The sequence below is a fragment of the Mirounga leonina genome, unplaced genomic scaffold (assembly GCF_011800145.1).
Source record: "Mirounga leonina isolate KUSES-001 unplaced genomic scaffold, KU_Mleo_1.0 Mir_114, whole genome shotgun sequence".
NCBI classification, from domain to species: Eukaryota; Metazoa; Chordata; class Mammalia; order Carnivora; family Phocidae; genus Mirounga; species Mirounga leonina.
The window spans coordinates 13,039,712-13,058,542 of NW_023270265.1; the positions used below are offsets into that span (position 1 = coordinate 13,039,712).

At 54.4% G+C, this 18,831-nt stretch overlaps 1 protein-coding gene across 1 annotated transcript; it reads right to left on the minus strand.

Moving 5' to 3' along the window:
• Positions 1 to 199: 199 nt before the first annotated feature.
• On the minus strand, positions 200 to 17,352 carry LOC118022738 (annexin A8). Its single transcript, XM_035023517.1, has 12 exons — positions 17,218 to 17,352; positions 12,493 to 12,583; positions 11,544 to 11,638; positions 10,047 to 10,160; positions 9,240 to 9,330; positions 8,406 to 8,485; positions 7,846 to 7,905; positions 7,220 to 7,313; positions 6,904 to 6,999; positions 5,157 to 5,215; positions 3,917 to 4,039; positions 200 to 992 (listed from the first exon to the last, which is right to left on the minus strand). Exons 1-12 carry the CDS (start codon positions 17,236 to 17,238, stop codon positions 933 to 935), a joined length of 984 nt encoding a protein of 327 aa, XP_034879408.1. The 5' UTR covers positions 17,239 to 17,352; the 3' UTR covers positions 200 to 932.
• Positions 17,353 to 18,831: the final 1,479 nt, after the last annotated feature.

An 18,831-nucleotide genomic window follows, 5' to 3' on the forward strand; every position in this document is an offset into this window, starting at 1 on the left:
TTACTCGAGTTGTCCCCAGGGCGACAGTGGGCACAGTCTGCTCAATGTGTCCCCATGGGGAAATGCCCACCTGTGTGCTCAGGTTGGATTCATTCCCCCCACCCCCAAAGCTTTTTATAATCACATTTCTTTTATGAACACTGACAAATTAAATTGGTCCTACTCTGGTCACTGCTAAAAATCCAAAGGCACTTAGATTCGAATGTACAAACTTTATTATTCTGAAAAGCACAGCAGAGGCGCCTCCGTGTCTTGGCATCGGGTTGGAATAAGAGATATTCCACACTTGTGTCAGGAAAGGAAAGAACAGCTCCTCTGAGCAAGGACTGGATAAGCCGGGGCCCCTTAGAGCACAGTGCCCTTGGGTCGGGACATTGATGTGCAACTTTCTCTGTTAGTTAGACAGGGAGAGAATGTTCATTCTGCCTGTAGCCTAACGTGTTTAGACGAACGAATGTTAGTGGCATCCCAGTGGGTCCAAATGCATGTGTTTCTCTCTCAGCTGCTCACATGTGTGTGCTCTGAAACATATGGGCTCTCCTAGCCTCACTGGAGGCCTTTCAGGAGGCTCATCAGCTGAGATGCTTATTAAAATTCCTTATTCTCTGGTCTCTTCTCTGCAGACCTGATTTAATAGATGGGGTGGGTATCTGTGTAAGCTGGGCCCAGGCGGCTCTGTGACCAGTTGAGCTCGGGAAAACACCTGGGTCGGGAGGAAGAAACAACCCCTTCGAGCCGAGGTGTTTGTCAGGCCAGATTATGCTAAGATTGGCCCTGTGCTCACACCTGGAACTGACTTGAAAGCACCAGAAGCTGGGAGATAGAAGACTGAAAAGCAAGTTTGGTCCCCCCACCCCCCCAGTCCATGGCCAAGGTTGAGCAGGCAGGGCCCAGTGGCTCCAGCTTCTTGGCCTTTGCTCTATCCTGAGCCTTCAGGAGTCGCTGCCCACCAGGTTCAGCAGGGCGTTCTTGTAGTCACCACTGGTGTCTCCCTGAGGACAGGAGGGACAGGGGAGTCACAAGGGGTATTTGTCAGCTGCGGTTATTACTAGGAGTCGTGCTCCTTGGGGAGAAGCCTGGCACATCTCTGTGCGGTTCCTATGATGCGGGCCCACACTGTGTCACCTGTCTTCTTGTTTGCCATCTCAGGATACTTCTTTGTATCTCCTTTTGATTCTCTTACTAACTACAGGGGAGCTTAATGTAGGAAATGAATCGCAGACACAGCTCTGCTCTGGAGCAAGGAAGGCATTTTGATTGGCTGCCCCAGGGCTCTTCCCCATATTCCATTCAGGACCCCAAAGTGCCCAACCATTCGTTTATTCGTCATGACCCGTCATTTACTCAGCACCTACTGCTGCAGATCAGGGAACCGAGGCAGAAAGCAGGGTGGCCAGTGCCACACCTGGAGGCAGGGGGTGCAGTGGGGAGAGCTCGGGCTTTGGGTCCATGCAGAACCTGGACCAAGCTCTGTCACACACTAACCCTGTGGCTGGGACGAGTCCTGTCACCACCCTAAGACTCCTTCTCGTCTATCAAATGATGTTCATGCTGATCCGAGCCTTGCTGAGATGTGGTGAGGCATAAATAGCAGGAGAAGCGTGGGCTTGCCTGCACAGCAGCTGGCTCACGAAGGGGTCAGGCAGTGTCTGTGTCCCAATAGGATTGACCCCACATGGCCAAGGGCTGAACCCCATTTCCGCGGTCTACCAGGCCCCCTTAGCTATTAGGCAGGTCCTGGTAGGTCTGGCTAGTCCAGGATCTACACACAGAGCCAGGGGAAACAGAGGAGGGCATATCACCCAACTCCTTTTTTATGTGCTTGGGGAGAATGGGAGCAAGAGGACACCGTTCATTAAGGCCACTTGGTAAGTGATAGCACTGGGCTAGTTCCACTGTCCTATGCGCTGTAGCAGTTACGCCTCCTGGGAATCACCTGGTCCTTAGCTTGTAGTCTAATTTGCCTGTACAATCATTTGGGCCTGAAATCTCCTGGTAGATTTTTTTTTTTTTTAAGATTTTATTTATTTGACAGAGAGACAGAGCTAGAGAGCACAAGCGGAGGGAATGGCAGCGGGAGAGGGAGAAGCAGGCTCTGCACTGAGCAGGTAGCCTGATGTGGGGCTTGATCCCAGGTCCCTGGGATCATGACCTGAGCCGAAGGCAGATGCTTAACCATCTGAGCCACCCAGGCACCCCTCTCCTGGTAGATTTTTAACCACATTTTAAATTCCATTCCTTCCTTCCTTCTTTTCTTTCTTTCTTTCTTTCTTTCTTTCTTTCTTTCTTTCTTTCTTTCTTTCTTTCTTTCTTTCTTTCTTTCTCTTTCTTTCTTTCTTTCTTTTCTTTCTTCTTTCTTTCTTTCTTTCTTCAACACAATGTTTATAATAAGGTATTTTTGTTTTTGTGTTGTTTTGTGTTTTTTAGAAAACTGTATTCATTTTGTCTATCTTTTTAAATGCATGGGTCTAAAGTTATGCATGGGTTTTTTATAAATTTTCCTATTAATTTCTATGCAGGAGTTTTTAATGCTGGTATCACTGTTGGAAATCATGTTTGCTTTGATGACATCTACAGAGAGTGGTCTATACTAAAAAAATATTTGGCCACCTGAGTCACAATTCCAACTCAATTTTCTTAAACAAAAATCGTAGGCAAAACCTAAAGAGGGTGGGCTTCTTGTATGTCTAGACAGGGCACTCTTTTATTGATTATATTGATCATGTGCTAATTAACCTGCTAAGCCTTTCTCCATCGTGAAGTCTACACCCTGGATGGGTCAAAGTGATCCTTTTTACTCAGTGTGGTTGTTCCTCTCAAGTCTGACTCTGGCTCAATCTAACCGTGATGGTGAGAAGGTAGAGGAATCTCCCTGATGCCACAGAAACTATGGATGGGAGAAAAAATTCCTAACACTCAGCTGGGGTTGGATGTTGGCAAAGCCATCAACAGCCTGGGCTGGTCTGCAGGTAGCCCTCCTGTCTTTTGACAAGACTGGCTGGAAAGCCAAAAACAAAGCGAAGAATAATTCCACCATCCCTCAGTGTCCTCTTGCTCCCATTCTCCCCAAGCACATAAAAAAGGAGTTGGGTGATAGGTCCTCCTCTGTTTCCCCTGGCTCTGTGTGTGGATCCCGGACCAGCCAGACCTACCAGGACCTGCCTAATAGCTACCCATTGCCCCTTTCTGAAACATCTTAAAATAGAAATGTCTTTTTAACATATTGTGAGCTATGTGTGTCTTGGAAAGTGTGGCTGACAACAGACATCTGTAGAGTAACTAGAGACTTGTCTTAACTAGAGCCAATGAAGACTTGGGATTTACTTCTCGAGGTTTGACTTCTCTTGATGAAATATGGTCAAGGCCTCATTTGCATTAATTTCTAGAAGAGCTATTACTCTCACCATAACGGCAGTGCGATGGTGTGATGGTACATTTTCTCAGCTCCAGAATGTTCACTGACTGGCATCTGGGTAGGTAACCCACTGGAGCCCGTCTGATTTATCTCCTTAAAATCATGCTGCTAGGACTACTTCAGTCTGGATTTTGAAGGCAGCTGCCTGATTCCTACTGAACTCTTTACCGTCCTTGACATTCAGATATGGTCTCCTCAGCAAAGTTGGTTGTGTCATTTCCAAAGGGGCAACCGTAACTCAAATGCAAAGCCAACTCTGGGCGCCAAGTCCAGGGCCTCCATGGTCTGGTCTCTGTGCGCCTGCCCAAGCCCCCTTTGGGCCCTAGCCACACTGACCCCCTTGCTGATCTCTATACACACTGTATGGCCACGAATGCATGGGTGTGACCCCCACCGGGAAGGGATGGACACATGTGACGTAGGACTCTGGTCCCAGCATCCAGGTCTCCAAGTAATGCCTCTGCTTCAAACTGGGGGTAGATCTGGGAACCCCTGACTTACCACGATCATGCTGCTGAGGGTCTTGCCGTACATCTTTGTGAACTGACACTTGATAAGATTTAAGTCAATCTCACTCCTCGAAACGATGTTTCTTATCAGGGTCCCATCGCATGTCCCTGCTCCCTGGACAAGACACAGCAATCAACAGTCACTGCCCACCTCTGTGATGATGGACAAATCTGTGCTCTGGGGCCAGGGGGCTTTCAGAGGGGGCCGGAGATGTGGGAATGAGCCTCTGCTTCAGGGGGCGAAGCACTGGGAGGGGAGCTGTAGTGACTCAGGGTTTCTGTTCCCTTCATCTCTTCTCCCTCATTGCCCACATGTCTGTCTTTATTGGGAGCTAAATGCCCCAAAGTGCTGTGTGTGTTTGGTTTGCCACATCAGATTCTAGACACAGAACACTCGCTGCTCTAGGAGTAAGCCTTCTTCCTAGAGGAACAACGTCAGGAAATTCAGCTTACCTGGCCAATTCTCAAGCAGGACCTTCTGCCTACTTTGATCTTTGACTATTCTCCTGTCGGATGGCGCCAATGGCCAAGGGCACCCCATGCCCTCTCTCACTTCCTGGCCAGAGAACTTGGGGTTCTAAGCTCCAGTGGTGTCAGCACACAGAAGGTGGGCACTGACTTCAGGCTCAGGGAATCCCTCTGATTCTCTTCCAGTTTCTGGCTTCCAGGTGCCAGAAACTCCACCCAGTACAAATGGCTGGGACGTCTGTTTGAATGCCCAGCACAGCCTCTTGGACAAAGATAAAGCCAGCTTGGCATCCCTGGCAGGCACATGGAAGTTGAGTGCCACGTGTAGCCATCTCCGTCTGAACGTCCATTCCAAGGGCACCTTGACTTTCTGTGCTCGCTCAAGGAGGTCACGTGGTGGGATCAAAAGGACAGCTGGCCTGGCTTGGGTTCAAATGGAGGCTCAGCCAGTCATCAGCTGGGTGACCTTGACCACAAGCCTTTGCTTCACCATCTCTAGGGTGGGAGTTACGACACGGGTCTCACAGGATTGTTGTAAGAGGTCGGTGCGATGCACACCTGAGAAAAAACCTGCTCCAATCCAGCCCCCAGGAGCTGTGGCTTCCCTTCCCCAGACTCATTTTACCCCTGGGGAGCTCTAGGATTCTGTTCACAAGAATTAGAGAAGACACAAGGGTCAGAGGCAGTGGTGGCTCCGAGCGCCTGGGCTTGGCAGCTGGTGCTGAGGAGGGCTGAGAACAGGGGGCACCGAACAGAAGAGTTACCTTCAAGGCGTAGTAAAGTCGCTCTGCGAAGTAGCTGTGCAGGTTCCGGGTGCATTTCACTGGCAACAGGAAAGCTCTGTTAACACTAGACGTTGTAGATGGCATTGTGTACATGTGTATTGATGTCTTGCCTTGGATCTTAAGCATGAGCATTATGCAGTTCTTGGCCTATTTATTTATGTGTTGCCTAGTTCCAAAACGAGAGGCTTGGCGTTGGGTGGGGTGGGACAGGGAAGGAAGCCTGGGGCACTGGGCACAGGTCCGAAGGCACAAAGTGGGCAGGCAGAGGGTGAGGAGTAAATGCGAGGCTGGCCCCTCTGAGCATGGCTCCGTCTAGCACAGCCCTGGGCTCTTACACCCCAGAGCCAGCCTTGCCAGGAATCCAGCCACTCAGCTCCACAGAGGAGCCATAGTCATGGTGACCACTGGCCTCGGGGTGTCCACTTTACTCCTCACTTCTCAGGAAGGTCCCTGCATTTGAATTTCCACGTGACAATGGGGTCCAGCCCTGGAGCACTAGGGCACCCAGGGACATCTGGCCCAGAGGGTGGGCCCCTGTTTGCTTTCATGGATGCTGCTTCAGAGATTTTGCATCTGGGTTGGGGAGCTTGGCACTTTAGCTCAGGGCAGCAGAAGGAGCGTGGGCTTTGCGTGAAGGAGGCAGGTGTTTGACTCTCCCCTGATAGCATGGTGTGACTTCATTCTTTGACCTTCCTGCTTTGCACTGTCCTTGTCTACGGGGTGAAGGGTGGGAGTCTTCAAGGAGAAGTGAATAGGAAGTGCCCGGTACAGGAGGCACTGCGCACCTTTGCTTTTCCCTGCCTGAAGATTTATTCAGGAGGTTGTTCAAACTCAATGCAGGGGCTGATTTGCTGAGATTGGAGCAGGGGGCATGCTGAGCTGCTCCAACATAGACTGGTCTTTATCACAGCAGTCACAGCCTGCTGGGGACGGTCAGATGTCCCAGTCCACTCCGAAAGCCCTGGACACGTGGAGTTCCCCTGGCTGCCCAGCACAGAATGGGGACAGCCTGGTGTGGAGGTGAGTGCCCTAGCCCTAGGGCCCTGACCTTGGCTCCATCATGGGAAGGAGGAGAGGAAAAGTCCCTCTGCCCCTGGGCCTCAGCTCCTCACTGCACAATGACTCTCCTCACTGTGACCTCAGTTCTGCACCCCAAGATGTGGTCTGGAACAGGTCCTCCTAGGTGGACCTGACGTTGTGCTTGAGGGAAGGTTCTCAGTGCTCCCCAGCGTCAGACCATCAATCACTGAGTTTGGATTCCAACTATACATCATTTCTTCAGTGAGCAACTGAGAGAGACCAGGCCTCTGGCTAAGGTCAAGACAGGAGACTTTCTTTAGGGCTTTATAATCAGAACCAGAATGTTCCCTGTGTGGCTGCTATGGATGAGCACAGGCCCTGGGTCAGGCATAATCCTGCAAATGTGCACACACACTCACCTACTCACATATTCTCACATGCGCCATGCTCACACTCATGCTCGCATACTCACACAGTGCAGGGATTATGGGGGGCAGGGCGCGGCATACGGAAGACACGAGGGTAGGATAGTCCCGGTGTCCTGGGCTGAAGGGTACGTGTGTGCGTGGCCTGGAGGGGGAGGGGTCCCTTGACGGCGGACGTAGGGACCCAGTCACTTGCTACTGCCACCCCAGGGAACTGCGCCCTTGCCGGGCCCCGTGGCTGCGGACACCTGTGTGTCTGAGCACCAAGCCCCATCTCTTACCCACTGTGAGCATGGCCTCCTCTAGGGAGCCGTGGGTCTCGCTCTTGATGCTATCCTCAATGCTCTTGCTGGCGATTTTCTCATATTCCTCAAACACTGTAGAGAGACGTCTTCTCTTAAGGGATATGTAGATCTCAGTGTGATGCCCCCAGTGTCTCAGATCTGAGACTGCACATCAGTGTGTACCCCCTGACCTCCACTTGGTTGCCAGGGAAAAGGTCCAAGTCTCCCTGGCTCTCTTCCCAGCATCATGACCAGGCAAGGATGCACACTGGATGGCCCGTGTGAAGGACCGTGCCTCCTCCCTCCCCGGTACCTCTCATCAGGTGCGTGGCACTGCGTGTGCACAGGATGGTGATGAATTTCATCTCGTCGGTCCCGTGAATCTTCTCGCCTGCTGCGTACAGATCCTAGCATTGGGGCAGCCGCAAGAAGCCAGTGAAGGAGAGCAAGGAGGTGAGGGTCAGCCCCCTTCCACCCACCAGGTCAGCATTCTCCTCTCTTGCTATCCCTGAGAGGTTAAATCCCTTCTGGATACTGGGCCAGGTGCTGCTCTGGGAACTCCCCTGCCTCCCCTGGGACTTTGCTCTGCCTCTGGACATCTCCAAGTACTCTGCCAGCAGACCGAACTATAGTGATCTGAAGAGTCCCATCTGGTCCCCAGGCTTGTGGGCTGTTCCTGCTAGGACAGAGCTTCAGTGGACCCCTCCCAAGTCACTCCCCTTCCTGTTCCTGAGTCTCCCCAACACTTTCACTTTCCTTCTGCAACACCAGAGGGGAAAGGTCTGCAGAAAGCTGATCTGGGTCTCAGCCAAGCCTAGTGTCAAAGAAAACCCGCATGGACAGAGGGGCTGGGTGAGGCTTCCAGGCATTAGCCCCCAGAGGATGGGGCAGGTGGCCCACAGGGCGGAAGCTGTCAAGGGTGTATGTACGTAGCCTCACCTGTGCATCTTGGACGGCCTGTCCTGGGTCCACAAAGCCACTCACATCATCCCTGCTGCCCTAGGAGCAGAAGGGGTGGCTGTGTGAGACAGGCTGTCCCAGCAGAACATCTGGGGCAGCAGGGAGAGCCGGGCAGGAGGGCAGGCAGGGCTCGACCACTTTTTGGCCATGGGGATGTTAGCAGGCTAATTACCCTCTCCAGGGCCCGATTCTGTCATCTATCAAATGAGAGTAGTAAGGGTGGCCTCGTAGGGAGCTGGGGGATTCAGTGAGCTAAGGTAAGCGGAGTGCCAGGCATGGGGTGTGGTGTGTAGGACCTTCTAAGTGACAGGGCACTCTCCTCCCGATTCTGGGGGGCCCCCATGTGGCCGTGTCAGGGACGCGCGGGTGTGAGAATCCTCCAGCCACGCTGAGAGGTATCCAAGAAGCCCAGGCCACTGGGGCTCTACCCAGGCCCTGACCCCTCTCCACCCCAGCAGCTCTCCCCAAGAACTGCTCCCTGGAGCCCAGATGTTCAGGTCCCTCAGGCAAGGGGCTCCCAGGAGCCTGGGCTCTGCTACCTGCAGGAGGCACACCAGGATCCTCTCCAGATAGCCGCTGGTGTCTGCTTGGATGTCTTCTTCCAGGCTGGACCCATAGTCTGCAGGGCAAACAGGACCATGAGGCACAGATCCACTTTCCTCCTCCCAGCCCTGTTTTTCCCACACTGCTCCCAGTTAAAGGCGTCTGGTAAGGACTAGTCAGTGGAGTGGACGCACTGCCCAGGTGTCTGAATGGCAGAGGCCCCACCACCTGGCGGTCATTCAGAATGAGGAAGCAACACAGACTGCCAATCTGGCTCCAAGTGCAGGGATAGGTCAGGCCAGAGAGCCCCGCCGGGGGCTGCCTACCGAGCTCTGCTTCATCTGTGGTTTGGCAAAGCCAGAACCTTCAGGCAGATTGTCTGCCAGGCAGACCACATGGTGGCCAGGCTGGCCTCTGCTTGCCTTGCATCCCGTAGGCTCCATGATAGCTGGCCTGTGGTCCACAGCCCCCACTGCAACAGGGCCCTGCACGGTCCCCAGGGTCAGTGTGTGCCTGGCCAGGAAGGAGCCAGACCCATCCAGTACTGACACAGCCCGGGACCCACAGTGCTGCCAGGCCCTCGAGGGGCAGAGAGTTTAAGGATACATGTCGCTTTCCCCAGCAGCCCGTGAGCTTCAGGGAGCTTAGAGACCATCAGGCACAGGACTGGGCACACAGTAGGTGCTCAGCACCCATATGTAGAAAGGCCCAGAAAGGGTCTTTTTTAGTGAGGCCCAGTGCACTGCTTGTCCCTCATCCCCTACCAGTCTGCCAAAGCTTGTGGCCATTCCCAAGAGAGCCTTTATGTCTAGGCCCTGCACCCCCCTTACCCTCCTCGTATGCCTTCATTATCTCCTGCAGCTGGATCTTGGTCCGAGAAGCCAGGATTTCAATGATGACACCCTCTTCGGTCCCCAAGCCCTATAGACAAAAACCTCTGTCTGCTGGAGAGCTCTGCCTGGGCTCTTCTGTCAAGAGGCAAGAGGAAGAGCCTCCGGAAGACCCGGTCAGTACCCGCCCCCTCCGATAGGGGCCTCTGCCGGGGGGTGTTACTGGGGGAAATCGCCCGTGTTTGTCTCCAGGGGCTGATCCTGTGGGCAGGTGAGGCCATGGCAGAGTTCTGTCTCAACTCTGCCCTCTGTGCTGGGTGGTCTCAAGCACGTCACTCCACTTTGCTGAGCCTAGGGGCCCTCGTCAGTCCTTGGGGCCAGCCCACCCCAAAGGTGGATTAGAGGGAACAGATGGGAAATGCCGGGCATGCACACCCAGTGAGTGTCCTTTCAATGGAGATAATTAGAGTTGCTGGACCCTAACTCCCTCCTCATTCTCTGCGAGTGCTCAACAAGTGGTGGGGGTCATAGGAGATCCGAGGGACTGGACAGAGACTGCAGATGTCGTTCTGTCGTTCCTGCACACCTGGTCTGGCGCTGTCCTGAGAAGTGCTGATTCTGGCTTCCTCGTGGCCGAATGAGGGCTGAAGGTGGCCCGCCTGGTCAGCACGTTGCAGGGTCCCCGGGCTGGGCCTTCCAGAGGGTGGCTCAAGGGGAGCTCAGAGGTCCCAGTGCCAGGCTCTCTTGAGGAAGGCATCCCCAGCAGTGACCCCACCCAATCCTCCCCTACCCCACCTGCTTAGTTACCTTCATGGCATCGTGCAGCTCCTTGGCTTCATATCTATATGGTGGGTACATGAGGGCCACGATGAGCCTCTCGAACTTGCCACTCAGCTCCGACTGCAAGGTCTCAGTGAGATCCTAATGCAAGAAGAAGGAAAGGCAATGATCTGGACGTTGTGCTCCCCTGAGTGCAGGCAGCTGGGCGGCAACCGGTCCTGGAGGCTCAGGCGGGACTCCTGTGGGCTCTACCATGAGCTGATGCTGGAGTTTCTCGGGCCAGCAACATAGCCTCTCTGAGCATCATTACCCTTACCTATGAAATGGAGACAGTGATACTCCTGCGTTATACCATTTCTTAGGGGACTGGTGCAGAGATGTGTGTGGCTCGACTCCACTCTCACGGCGGTGCTGGGCACAGTATAAGCCCGGAATACATGTTTGTCGTTGCTCACCATCAAATCCTGTCATAGCCCGTGGCACTCAATAAATGCAGGAATGAATTAAGGAATCTATCTCATGCGTGCCTCCTTCTAAGGGCCCTGGTCTCCACAAGAAGCCACAAGGCCACACCCTGCTGATCTGCACAGCACAGCAAAGGACCAAGGGCCTTGTCAGACCTGGATTTAAATCCCAACCTTGTTGCTTACAGGCTATGGGATCTTGGGCACTTACTCTTAGAGCTTACTCTTAGAACATCAATTTCCCCTAATGCTGAATGTAAAGAATAATGCACAGGTGTGAAGATTGAGAGAAAGAAATTTAAAAAAAAAAAGAAAAGAAAAGAAAAGAAAAGAAAAGCGCACATTGGCACCCCCTGGAATGTTTGGGTTTCCTCATTCACCCTCCTGCGTTAAATCTCCAAACTAAAGACACGCGGTGACAGAGGCTTCTGGCAGCCACGGCTATGTGTGCCTTTGTTCCTGTGTTTAGGTTGTACCCCCAATGCCTGGCTCTATCCCGGGGTGGTGGAGGGAGGGAAGAGAGAAAAGGGTCCAGCGTGTGTGCTCCATGCCTCTGGAGCTCCCTTGAGGCAGAGGGAGCAGGCCCAGACACAGAAGCTCTGCCATGAAGAGAGCGTTCCACGCCACAGGATGGAACAGAGCCTGGCTGGCACCTCTGCCCGTGGGGGAAAAGAGCATCCCAGGCTCTGGGAACAGGGTGAGCAAAGCGCAGAGGCAGGGACGCAGCTCGAGGATGGGGCCATGGAGCCAAGGTAAAGGAGCTTGGTGAGAGAGACAGGGGCGGAGAGGTGGAGTGGACCGCAGAAGGCCTGCCGCTAAGCCAGGGCTGTGGGGAGCCCTAAGTAACGTAACCAGATAAAACACAGGATGGCTTGAGAAATTTTAACTTCAGATAAACAGTTAAGAATATTTTTAGTATCAGTATGCCCTATATGCCCCACGCTTTTAGAAGTTGGCCTCTAGACAAGGGCCTTGTCCAGAACGAAGCTGCCTCCCGGGCTGTCTCTGGCCGCAGCAGTGCCCCTAGCCCCCCAAGGAAAGCCTCCTGTCCCCCTTTTACCTTGCCAAATTGCGCCTTGAAGGACTTGGCGATTTGCTGCCGCTGGGCGTTGCTTCTCTTCGTGAGCACATCGATGATGGCCTGCTCGTTGGTCCCTACAGGGGTGCACAGTGTGAGCACTCCCACTGTCCCCTAAGGGGGCTGAAGAGGAGGGAGGGCAGCTGCTTGGTGGCCAGGCAGTAAGGTGCTGCCCAAGGCCAGGCTCAGAAGGGTAGAATCTGAGGACCCTCTGATCATCTGATCTGCTCCAGACATCCCCCGGGGCCTTTGGTCCTCTCTCGTGCTGGTGGCAGTGGTGGCTGGTCAGGACCGAGGGCCCGCCCAGAAAACTGGATCTGAGTCCTGGCCCAGCAGCCTCATCGCCCAGAGCATCTGCTCTCTCCTTTGGGAAGTGGAGGTAACAGCAGTGATCTCACAGGAAGTAGAGGTCATGAACATGCTGCCAAGGTTCATCTAGAAAGGATGGCAAGCCCTGGCTGGCCTCAGGAATGTGCCTCCTGGAGACCGGAAGGAGGCTGCCTGTGCCCAGCCCAAGCAGAGCCGGGAAGCCCAGTTTAGCCCCGCAGAACTCCCAAACTCATCCCATCCAGAATTCACAGTGACACACAGGTCCAGAGTTCCTGAGGCCATTCTGTGAGTACGAAAGCTCGGACAAGTGGGGTAAAGTTGCCTACGTAAGGGTGCACGGGCACGCACAGCTGATGGCGTCCCCTTCTCACCCCTATGACTCAGGGAGGCACAGCCACCCTCCCTCTTCTCCAGCCGTTGGTGGGGAGGTGTAGACCAGTACTGGGGTGGGGGCTCCCGCGTGGGCTGGGAGTCCGTCTCGGGAGCATGGTGTCCCCTGGCTGCCCCCCTCCAGAGCTGTGAGGCTCGCGGTCTTGAGCAGAGCGGACAGACCCCAGAGAGGCCCAGTGCTCCGGAGGAAGGTCTGCAGACATCCACTTACCGATCCCCTTCATGGCTTTGTAGAGGGTCTCTGCGTCGGGGTCCGGATTAAAGTGGGGGCTGCCCTTCACCGTAACCCCCTCCTGTTCTATCTGCAAAAGAACGCAGGCTTGTTCAAAGTGAGAATGCTGGGGGTGGGGGCACAGGGGGCAGACCAGGTCACCAGCCCATCGTGCGGCCTGTCCTGCAGAGTGAGCACCAGCTCAGCCCCTGCAGGCCAGCGGCTGAGGCTCGTGTCCCTCCTGCCCCTGCTTGGCATGGCTCTCCCTGACCGTCCACCTTGGATGAAGCGAGGCCCGAGGGGGTCTGCAGCTTCTGGATGTGACAGTTACCAACAGATATGTGTTGAGGAAGGGGCACCTTGGTCCACTTGGCACCAAGTTGCCATATGGCTCTCTCACATCGGGGCTGTGGAAGCCTGGGGGTGGGGGTGGAGGCCCCATGTGCCCATTAGCTGCCTCGGCTAAGGGGAGGCCTGTCCTGTCAGCTCGGCCCTCAAGGAGGAAGGAGGTGCCTCTTGAGGAGGGTGAGGCAGGGCCAAGCTGGTGAGCATCCAGGGCCATCCTGGGAGAGGAATCTCAGCCTTCAGCACCAGCGCCGGTCCTGCGGAGTTGGGGTTTGCCGACTCTGGAAAGTGGCTGACACTGTGGCCACTTTCAGAGCCACCACCCAGCCTTTGGCGTCAGGAGGAGCGAAGAAGCGGGAGGAAGTCCTAGGAGGGGGAGCTGGCCCGAGAGAGGACCTGCAGTGGTTTTATTGGGGTGACAGTCACAATAAACCTGGCCACCTGGCAGTCTTCAGAAGGGGCCTGCAGTTTTCCCTGCCTCAGCTTTCTTGCCAGCCCTGTTCTTGGATCTTTTGTGATGAGACTTCGGAGGCTGGGGGGAGGTTTACCTGGAGTAACGGGAGCTTAGGAGGAGGAGCGGTGGGGGCACCGCAGGGTGTGAGTGCAGGGGGTACAAAGGAACATGAAGGGCAGTATGTCCTCTAGGAGGTAGCTTTCTTGGGGTTTGGCAGGCTGCATCAATTCTCCTGGGGGGTCTGTGGCTCAGGCTAGCCATTCAGAGGAGTCAGCTGTGTAGGGAAGCTACCATTAAGTGAGGGTACCCTGAGAGACCATAGCCTGCCTGGCCTGGCTGTGAGGGGTTGCTGGTTCCCCTCTGGGCTCTGTGGGACTACTATTCACCTCCACAGAATGGCTCTTTGATTCATAGGCTGGCACCAGCCAGAACCACAGAAGCCACAAAACCTCTCCTGCCCCTGCCTCCGCCCTGGGGTGTGGGCTCTGGATCAGGCCAAGCCTCTCCCAGCTAGTGTCATCTGAGGGCAAGCAGCAGGCCCTGCCCACCCCCACCCCCCGAGCTCCCTCCAACACCATCGACAGGCAGTGCCGTCAGTGGGAAAGAACCACCTACCCCCAAAGCACAAGGACAATAAGCGAGTAAGGACAGGCTTCATGGAGCTGAGTGTACTGCTTTGAGAGTGTGCAGACAAGTTTGGGAAGAGAGGCATGGTTTGAGCTCAAGCTGCCTTCTTTCTGAGAAGTCACAAGAATGTAGAGACCCAGGGCACCCGGCTGAGCATCCTGATAGCCTAGGGCCTTTGCAAGTCCACAGGCTCATGGAGGACAGAAGGTTAGGTTTAGAAAGAACTGCATGATGCTCTGAAAATTGTGGAATAAACACGATAACCAAAATACTTGGGCCCTTGACCTGAGCCAAGTCTCTCTAATCCAGGGTTTGTCTGAGGGCTCTTTAGACTTGTTCCTTGTAGAATTTCTCAGATGAAAACAGATGATCTTTCTTAAGTATGTGTTTTTGGGAGAGGGATAGTAGAGGAGTGGAGGGAGACTGAAGATAGGCATTGATTTTGAAGAAGACTCAGAGATTCCTCAATGGAAAGGAGTTTAGTCCCATTGTGTTTGGTGTCCCATGCACCTATTCACCTACTTCTTCTGTCTGCCCTAATCCACTCATCTGCTTTCCCACCTACCTACCCACCAACCCACTCATTCACTCATCTATTCATCCATTCTCCACCCAGACACTCAATGGCCACATCCACTCTTCCATCTATCCATCCATTTATTCATTCATTTTATCACCATGTCCCTCCTTCTATCCATCCATACATCCATCTAACTACCCTTCCATCCATCCATTTAATCACTATATCTATCTATCTATCCATCCACGCATCCTTCAAGCGCCGATTAGATCCTGAAAATACCTGGCCGATTACCATCTGTGGGGCTATCTATAGATAGGGATATTGCTTTTGAGTAAGAGGTGAAAAGTTTTTCTATTTCCTTTGCTTGAATTTCAAACGAAATTTTCTTATTTCATTTTTTAGCACCTTGTTTCTCAGCAAGAAGTGTTAGAAATAATTCTTTGTGCAAATTCCCTCCAAAGAGCCTGTGTGGTCCCAGAGGTGGCCCAGTTGCGTGCACGCACACACAGTGTCCCTTGTTTGGGGAGTCTGAGCTGCTCTTACTACCCTTAGCCATTTGAGTAGCTCCTTTGTGCCAGGCCTCTGTGTTAGAGGCTTCAGGGGCCAGAAGTGTAATGCTCACACTCCTTGACTTCTCCAAACCATGAATGCCTCATTTTACAGGCAAGGGAGCTGGGCTCAGAAGGCTTGTCAAGGCGACATGGCTAGTAAGTTGGGGGCGCTAGCTCTTGACCCACAGCCTGACTCAGAAGCTGAGCTCTCTCTACTTCCCCCCACTCTATTGATGACTCAACCTTTTCGGGGCAGTGAACTTTCCTGGAACTCTGCACTGAAGGAAGCCTTGCCCACAGGAAAGCAGGTGGTCCGGCAGTGTGAGCTCTGGGGACCACCCGCGAGGGGCTCTCTCGCTGCCCCCCCAAGCCGCCACGAGGCGCTGTGCAGCAGGGACCGGCCAGACCACAGGACTGAGTGACTAGGAGCAGCCCGTTCAGCAGGTCCGGGGTCGGCTCCGTGGGGAATGGTTGTCAACCCGCTCCCTGAGGGGTTGTGATTTTGAGGCGCTGAGGAGCCTCAGCCTCTCTTCCCACTCCATGGTTTTAGGGGATAGAAAGTACAATTATCTGGAATCAGACCCCTGAATATCAGCAGGGAGGGGTAGGGCTCCAGATCTTCCTATCTGAAAGGCCCCACTGTTAGAGAATCTACCCGGGCCCCGTGCCCGGAGCGGGCTTGTCCAGACAGGAACATTTGCACTGAGAAGGTGACTCAGTCTTGCCTGTGACTCTGTCGGTAAGAGCTCTGTTCTGGGGAGACCACACCTTTGCCTCCCCCCGTCACGAGGCTGCCCTGGGGAACCCGGGAGACAGACCTTCATTTCTGTAAGAGAGGCACAGACGGGGCCCCTCTAGCTGATCTTTCACACCCTCGCACCACCCCTCCCCACCCCCCCGCCACCAGTCCTGGTCCTGGCCCAACTGGGGGCCCAGAGGACATCTGGTCCTGAGCCAGTCACAGGCGGGCCCTGCCTGTGATCTTACTGCCCCAAGCCTGCTCTCCCATGGGCTGTGGCCCACAGTTCGGGCTCTGGAATTGGGCTGCTCAGATTCTAACCCAGACCCTACCACTTGCTAGTGTGGCAACCTTGGGCATCTGCTGAGCCTCCTTGTGCCTCTTTAGCACAAGATGGCCTCCGACTCAAACCCAGATGAAACACTCCCAAGAATCTGTTCATTCAGTGGGGAGGTGGGAGACTGGGGGACAGGCTGTGCTGTCTTCCCCATCTCAGTCCTCCATCACTCTATAAAGCATAGATTTCAGACACTTGAGACCCCTGTAGGCCAGGTCCTCTTGCCCTCTCTCCTCAATCTTGACAAATAAACACCATGGATTCCTGGAGGACTGCCTGCCCTCCCGTGCCCTAAGGTGTGGGCATTGATGAAGCCTCCAACATCAGCCGATTTGATCATGTTGCTCACCAGCTCAAAGACCTTCAATGGCTCCCCATTGCTCTTGAGGTAAAACCCAAGCCCCTTAGCCTGCCATGCGAGGTTTTTAGGACCTGCCCTGCCTGCTTCTCTAGGTCTATCTCCCCCCATTCCTCTGCCCTTCCACCCATGGCCCTAAAGCCATGAGGAACTACTCTCCGAAGCCAAGCTTCCCACCCTTCTGGGCCTTTGCACATACTGTTCCCTCTGCAAGGAATTATCTGCCTGATTCTCGTCAAACACACGCATGTGCACACATACCACACACATGCACATCTCGCTCAAACGTGATACCCTCTAGCTTCGAGCAGCCTAACGCCTCCCTGCAGTGGCTCTTCCTCTGGGCTCCCCCAGCCCCTCAGCTTCCCTCAGTGCATTTCAAGGTTCCTTTATCTGGGGGTGCCTGGGTGGCTCAGTTGGTTAAGTTTCTGTGTTTGGCTCAGGTCATGATCTCCAGGTCCTGGGATGGAGCCCCATGTTGGGCTCCCTGCACAGCAGGGGAGTCTGCTTCTCCCTCTCCCTCTGCCCCTCCCCCTGCTTGTGCTCTCTCTGTCTCTCTTTCTCTCAAATGAATAAATAAAAAAATCTTAAAAAGAAAAAAAAAGTTTCCTTTATCTGTCTGTCCTAGCCATGAGCATCTCTAGGGCTGGGGCGGTTTCTTCTCTCTTGCCTCCTCAGTGGGCAGCCTGGTGCTTGGCCGGCCGACAGCGTGACTGTTGATTGAGCAAGACCTCTCTCCACCAACACCCTGCAGGAACCCTACCCTCTGCCACTGCTTACTCCCCACTTACCCAGGCTTTCCACCAGGCCATTTTGTTCTCCTCCTGATCGCCTTTCCCCGGGGAGATGAAGATCTACCGGTCAGCCTTCCCTCTACTCTGAGATTCCACAGGACTGGCTCCCACACGCCAGGTCCTTGGGGTTGGATGTTGGGTGTGGTGGCAAAAGCGGGGGCCCCAAGCCCCACCCAGCGCCGCCTCTGGCCCCACCCCTTCCCCTCTGGGTTCTGCCTGGCTCTGGGTCCCTCCTGGGGCTCCCTGGCCGCACCCAGGCACTGCCCGGAGCCTGCTTGTGGAATTCCGCCACTCACTGCCAAACATCTGGGCTGTCGCTGTTATGTAGACTGGAAATTCTGAGTCCCAAACTTTGACGGCCTCACTTAGTAAATGCGGCTGGAGTTTCAGACCATCTTTGCTGGACCTGATCTATAGAAAAAAAAGGAAGGACAGCAAGTTTCCCTTTCTTTTATTGTGCAGGTTCTACACCACTAACCATGCAGTGGGGAGCTCGGCAAAGGACATAAGTACGAGCAGCTTCCCTTTATTGGGGTGTCTCTTAAGTCTGGAAGCTTCTTTAATCACTGTGTGCCTTCTGTCCCCTTTATTCTTTGCCTCAACCCTAAGAAGCAAGTGTGAGTTCCGTGGACTGCAGGAAGAAACAGGCTTCAGCGCTCAGATACTTTGCACAAGCCCCATTGCTCGTGAGAAACAGAGTTGTCACCCACCAGCTCTCTCTGACCCGCTGTGGGCCTGCTCTGTGCGGGGTCCCGCAGGACGTCACGGCTGCCAGCCGAGGGAGGGAGCCAGCTCCCCAGGGAAGAGGTTAATTTTTTCCTGTCTGCAGTTTGCCCTCCCTGGGTCCCCTGACTAGAATATTCTGCAGTACACTCTCTCTAGCCAACTCTTAACCCGCCCTTCAGGGTAAACGCCAGTGCCTCAGGGACCGCCCGAGGCCCCTCCATCCTGGGGAGGCGCCCCCAGGGCTTCAGGGACGCCCTGGCCTCTGAGTGAAAACCAGCCCCATGGTGCTGTGAGGGTTTTATATTCAGGGAGACCTTCCAGAGTAACAGACGAGAGTTGTCCCTTGATGTAAAATCCTCTGGTTTCCTGACCCTGAGTCCAATATTCTGCTCTACACACACAGTGTTTCCAGGCTGTTCTTTCTGGAAGTGTGGGCTGGGGTGGGTGGGGACAGCTGGGCCGGCCTGCATAGGCTGGGGTTGAGGCGGGGAGGACAGCCACCACGCAGAGTGGCCAGAGGCCTAGGGATCGCTACTATACAGCATCGTGGGATGCCGTCAGAGGAGGAAGATTTCGGCCTGCCTCTGGTCACGCGGAATGAGCTAGGGCCTACTCCTGCCTTTGGGGGCCCAGACTCCCCATCTTCCTTGGCAGTCCTTGGGTCAGAAGCAAGGTGCCCTCATTGGTGGGGCGTCTTGGGACTTCAGCTGCCCATGCCCATGTGCGTGTTGGGGAGGTGCCCGCACCATGGCATGAGTGTGTCTGGGAAGTAGGTACCCTCCAGGAGGCTGTAGTCAAAGTCTAGTTATGAGGATGACCTTAGATAGGACTAGCCTGGTGGGCCCTGAGCAGAGCCCGGAGAGCCATGCCGGGCCCTGAGACCAG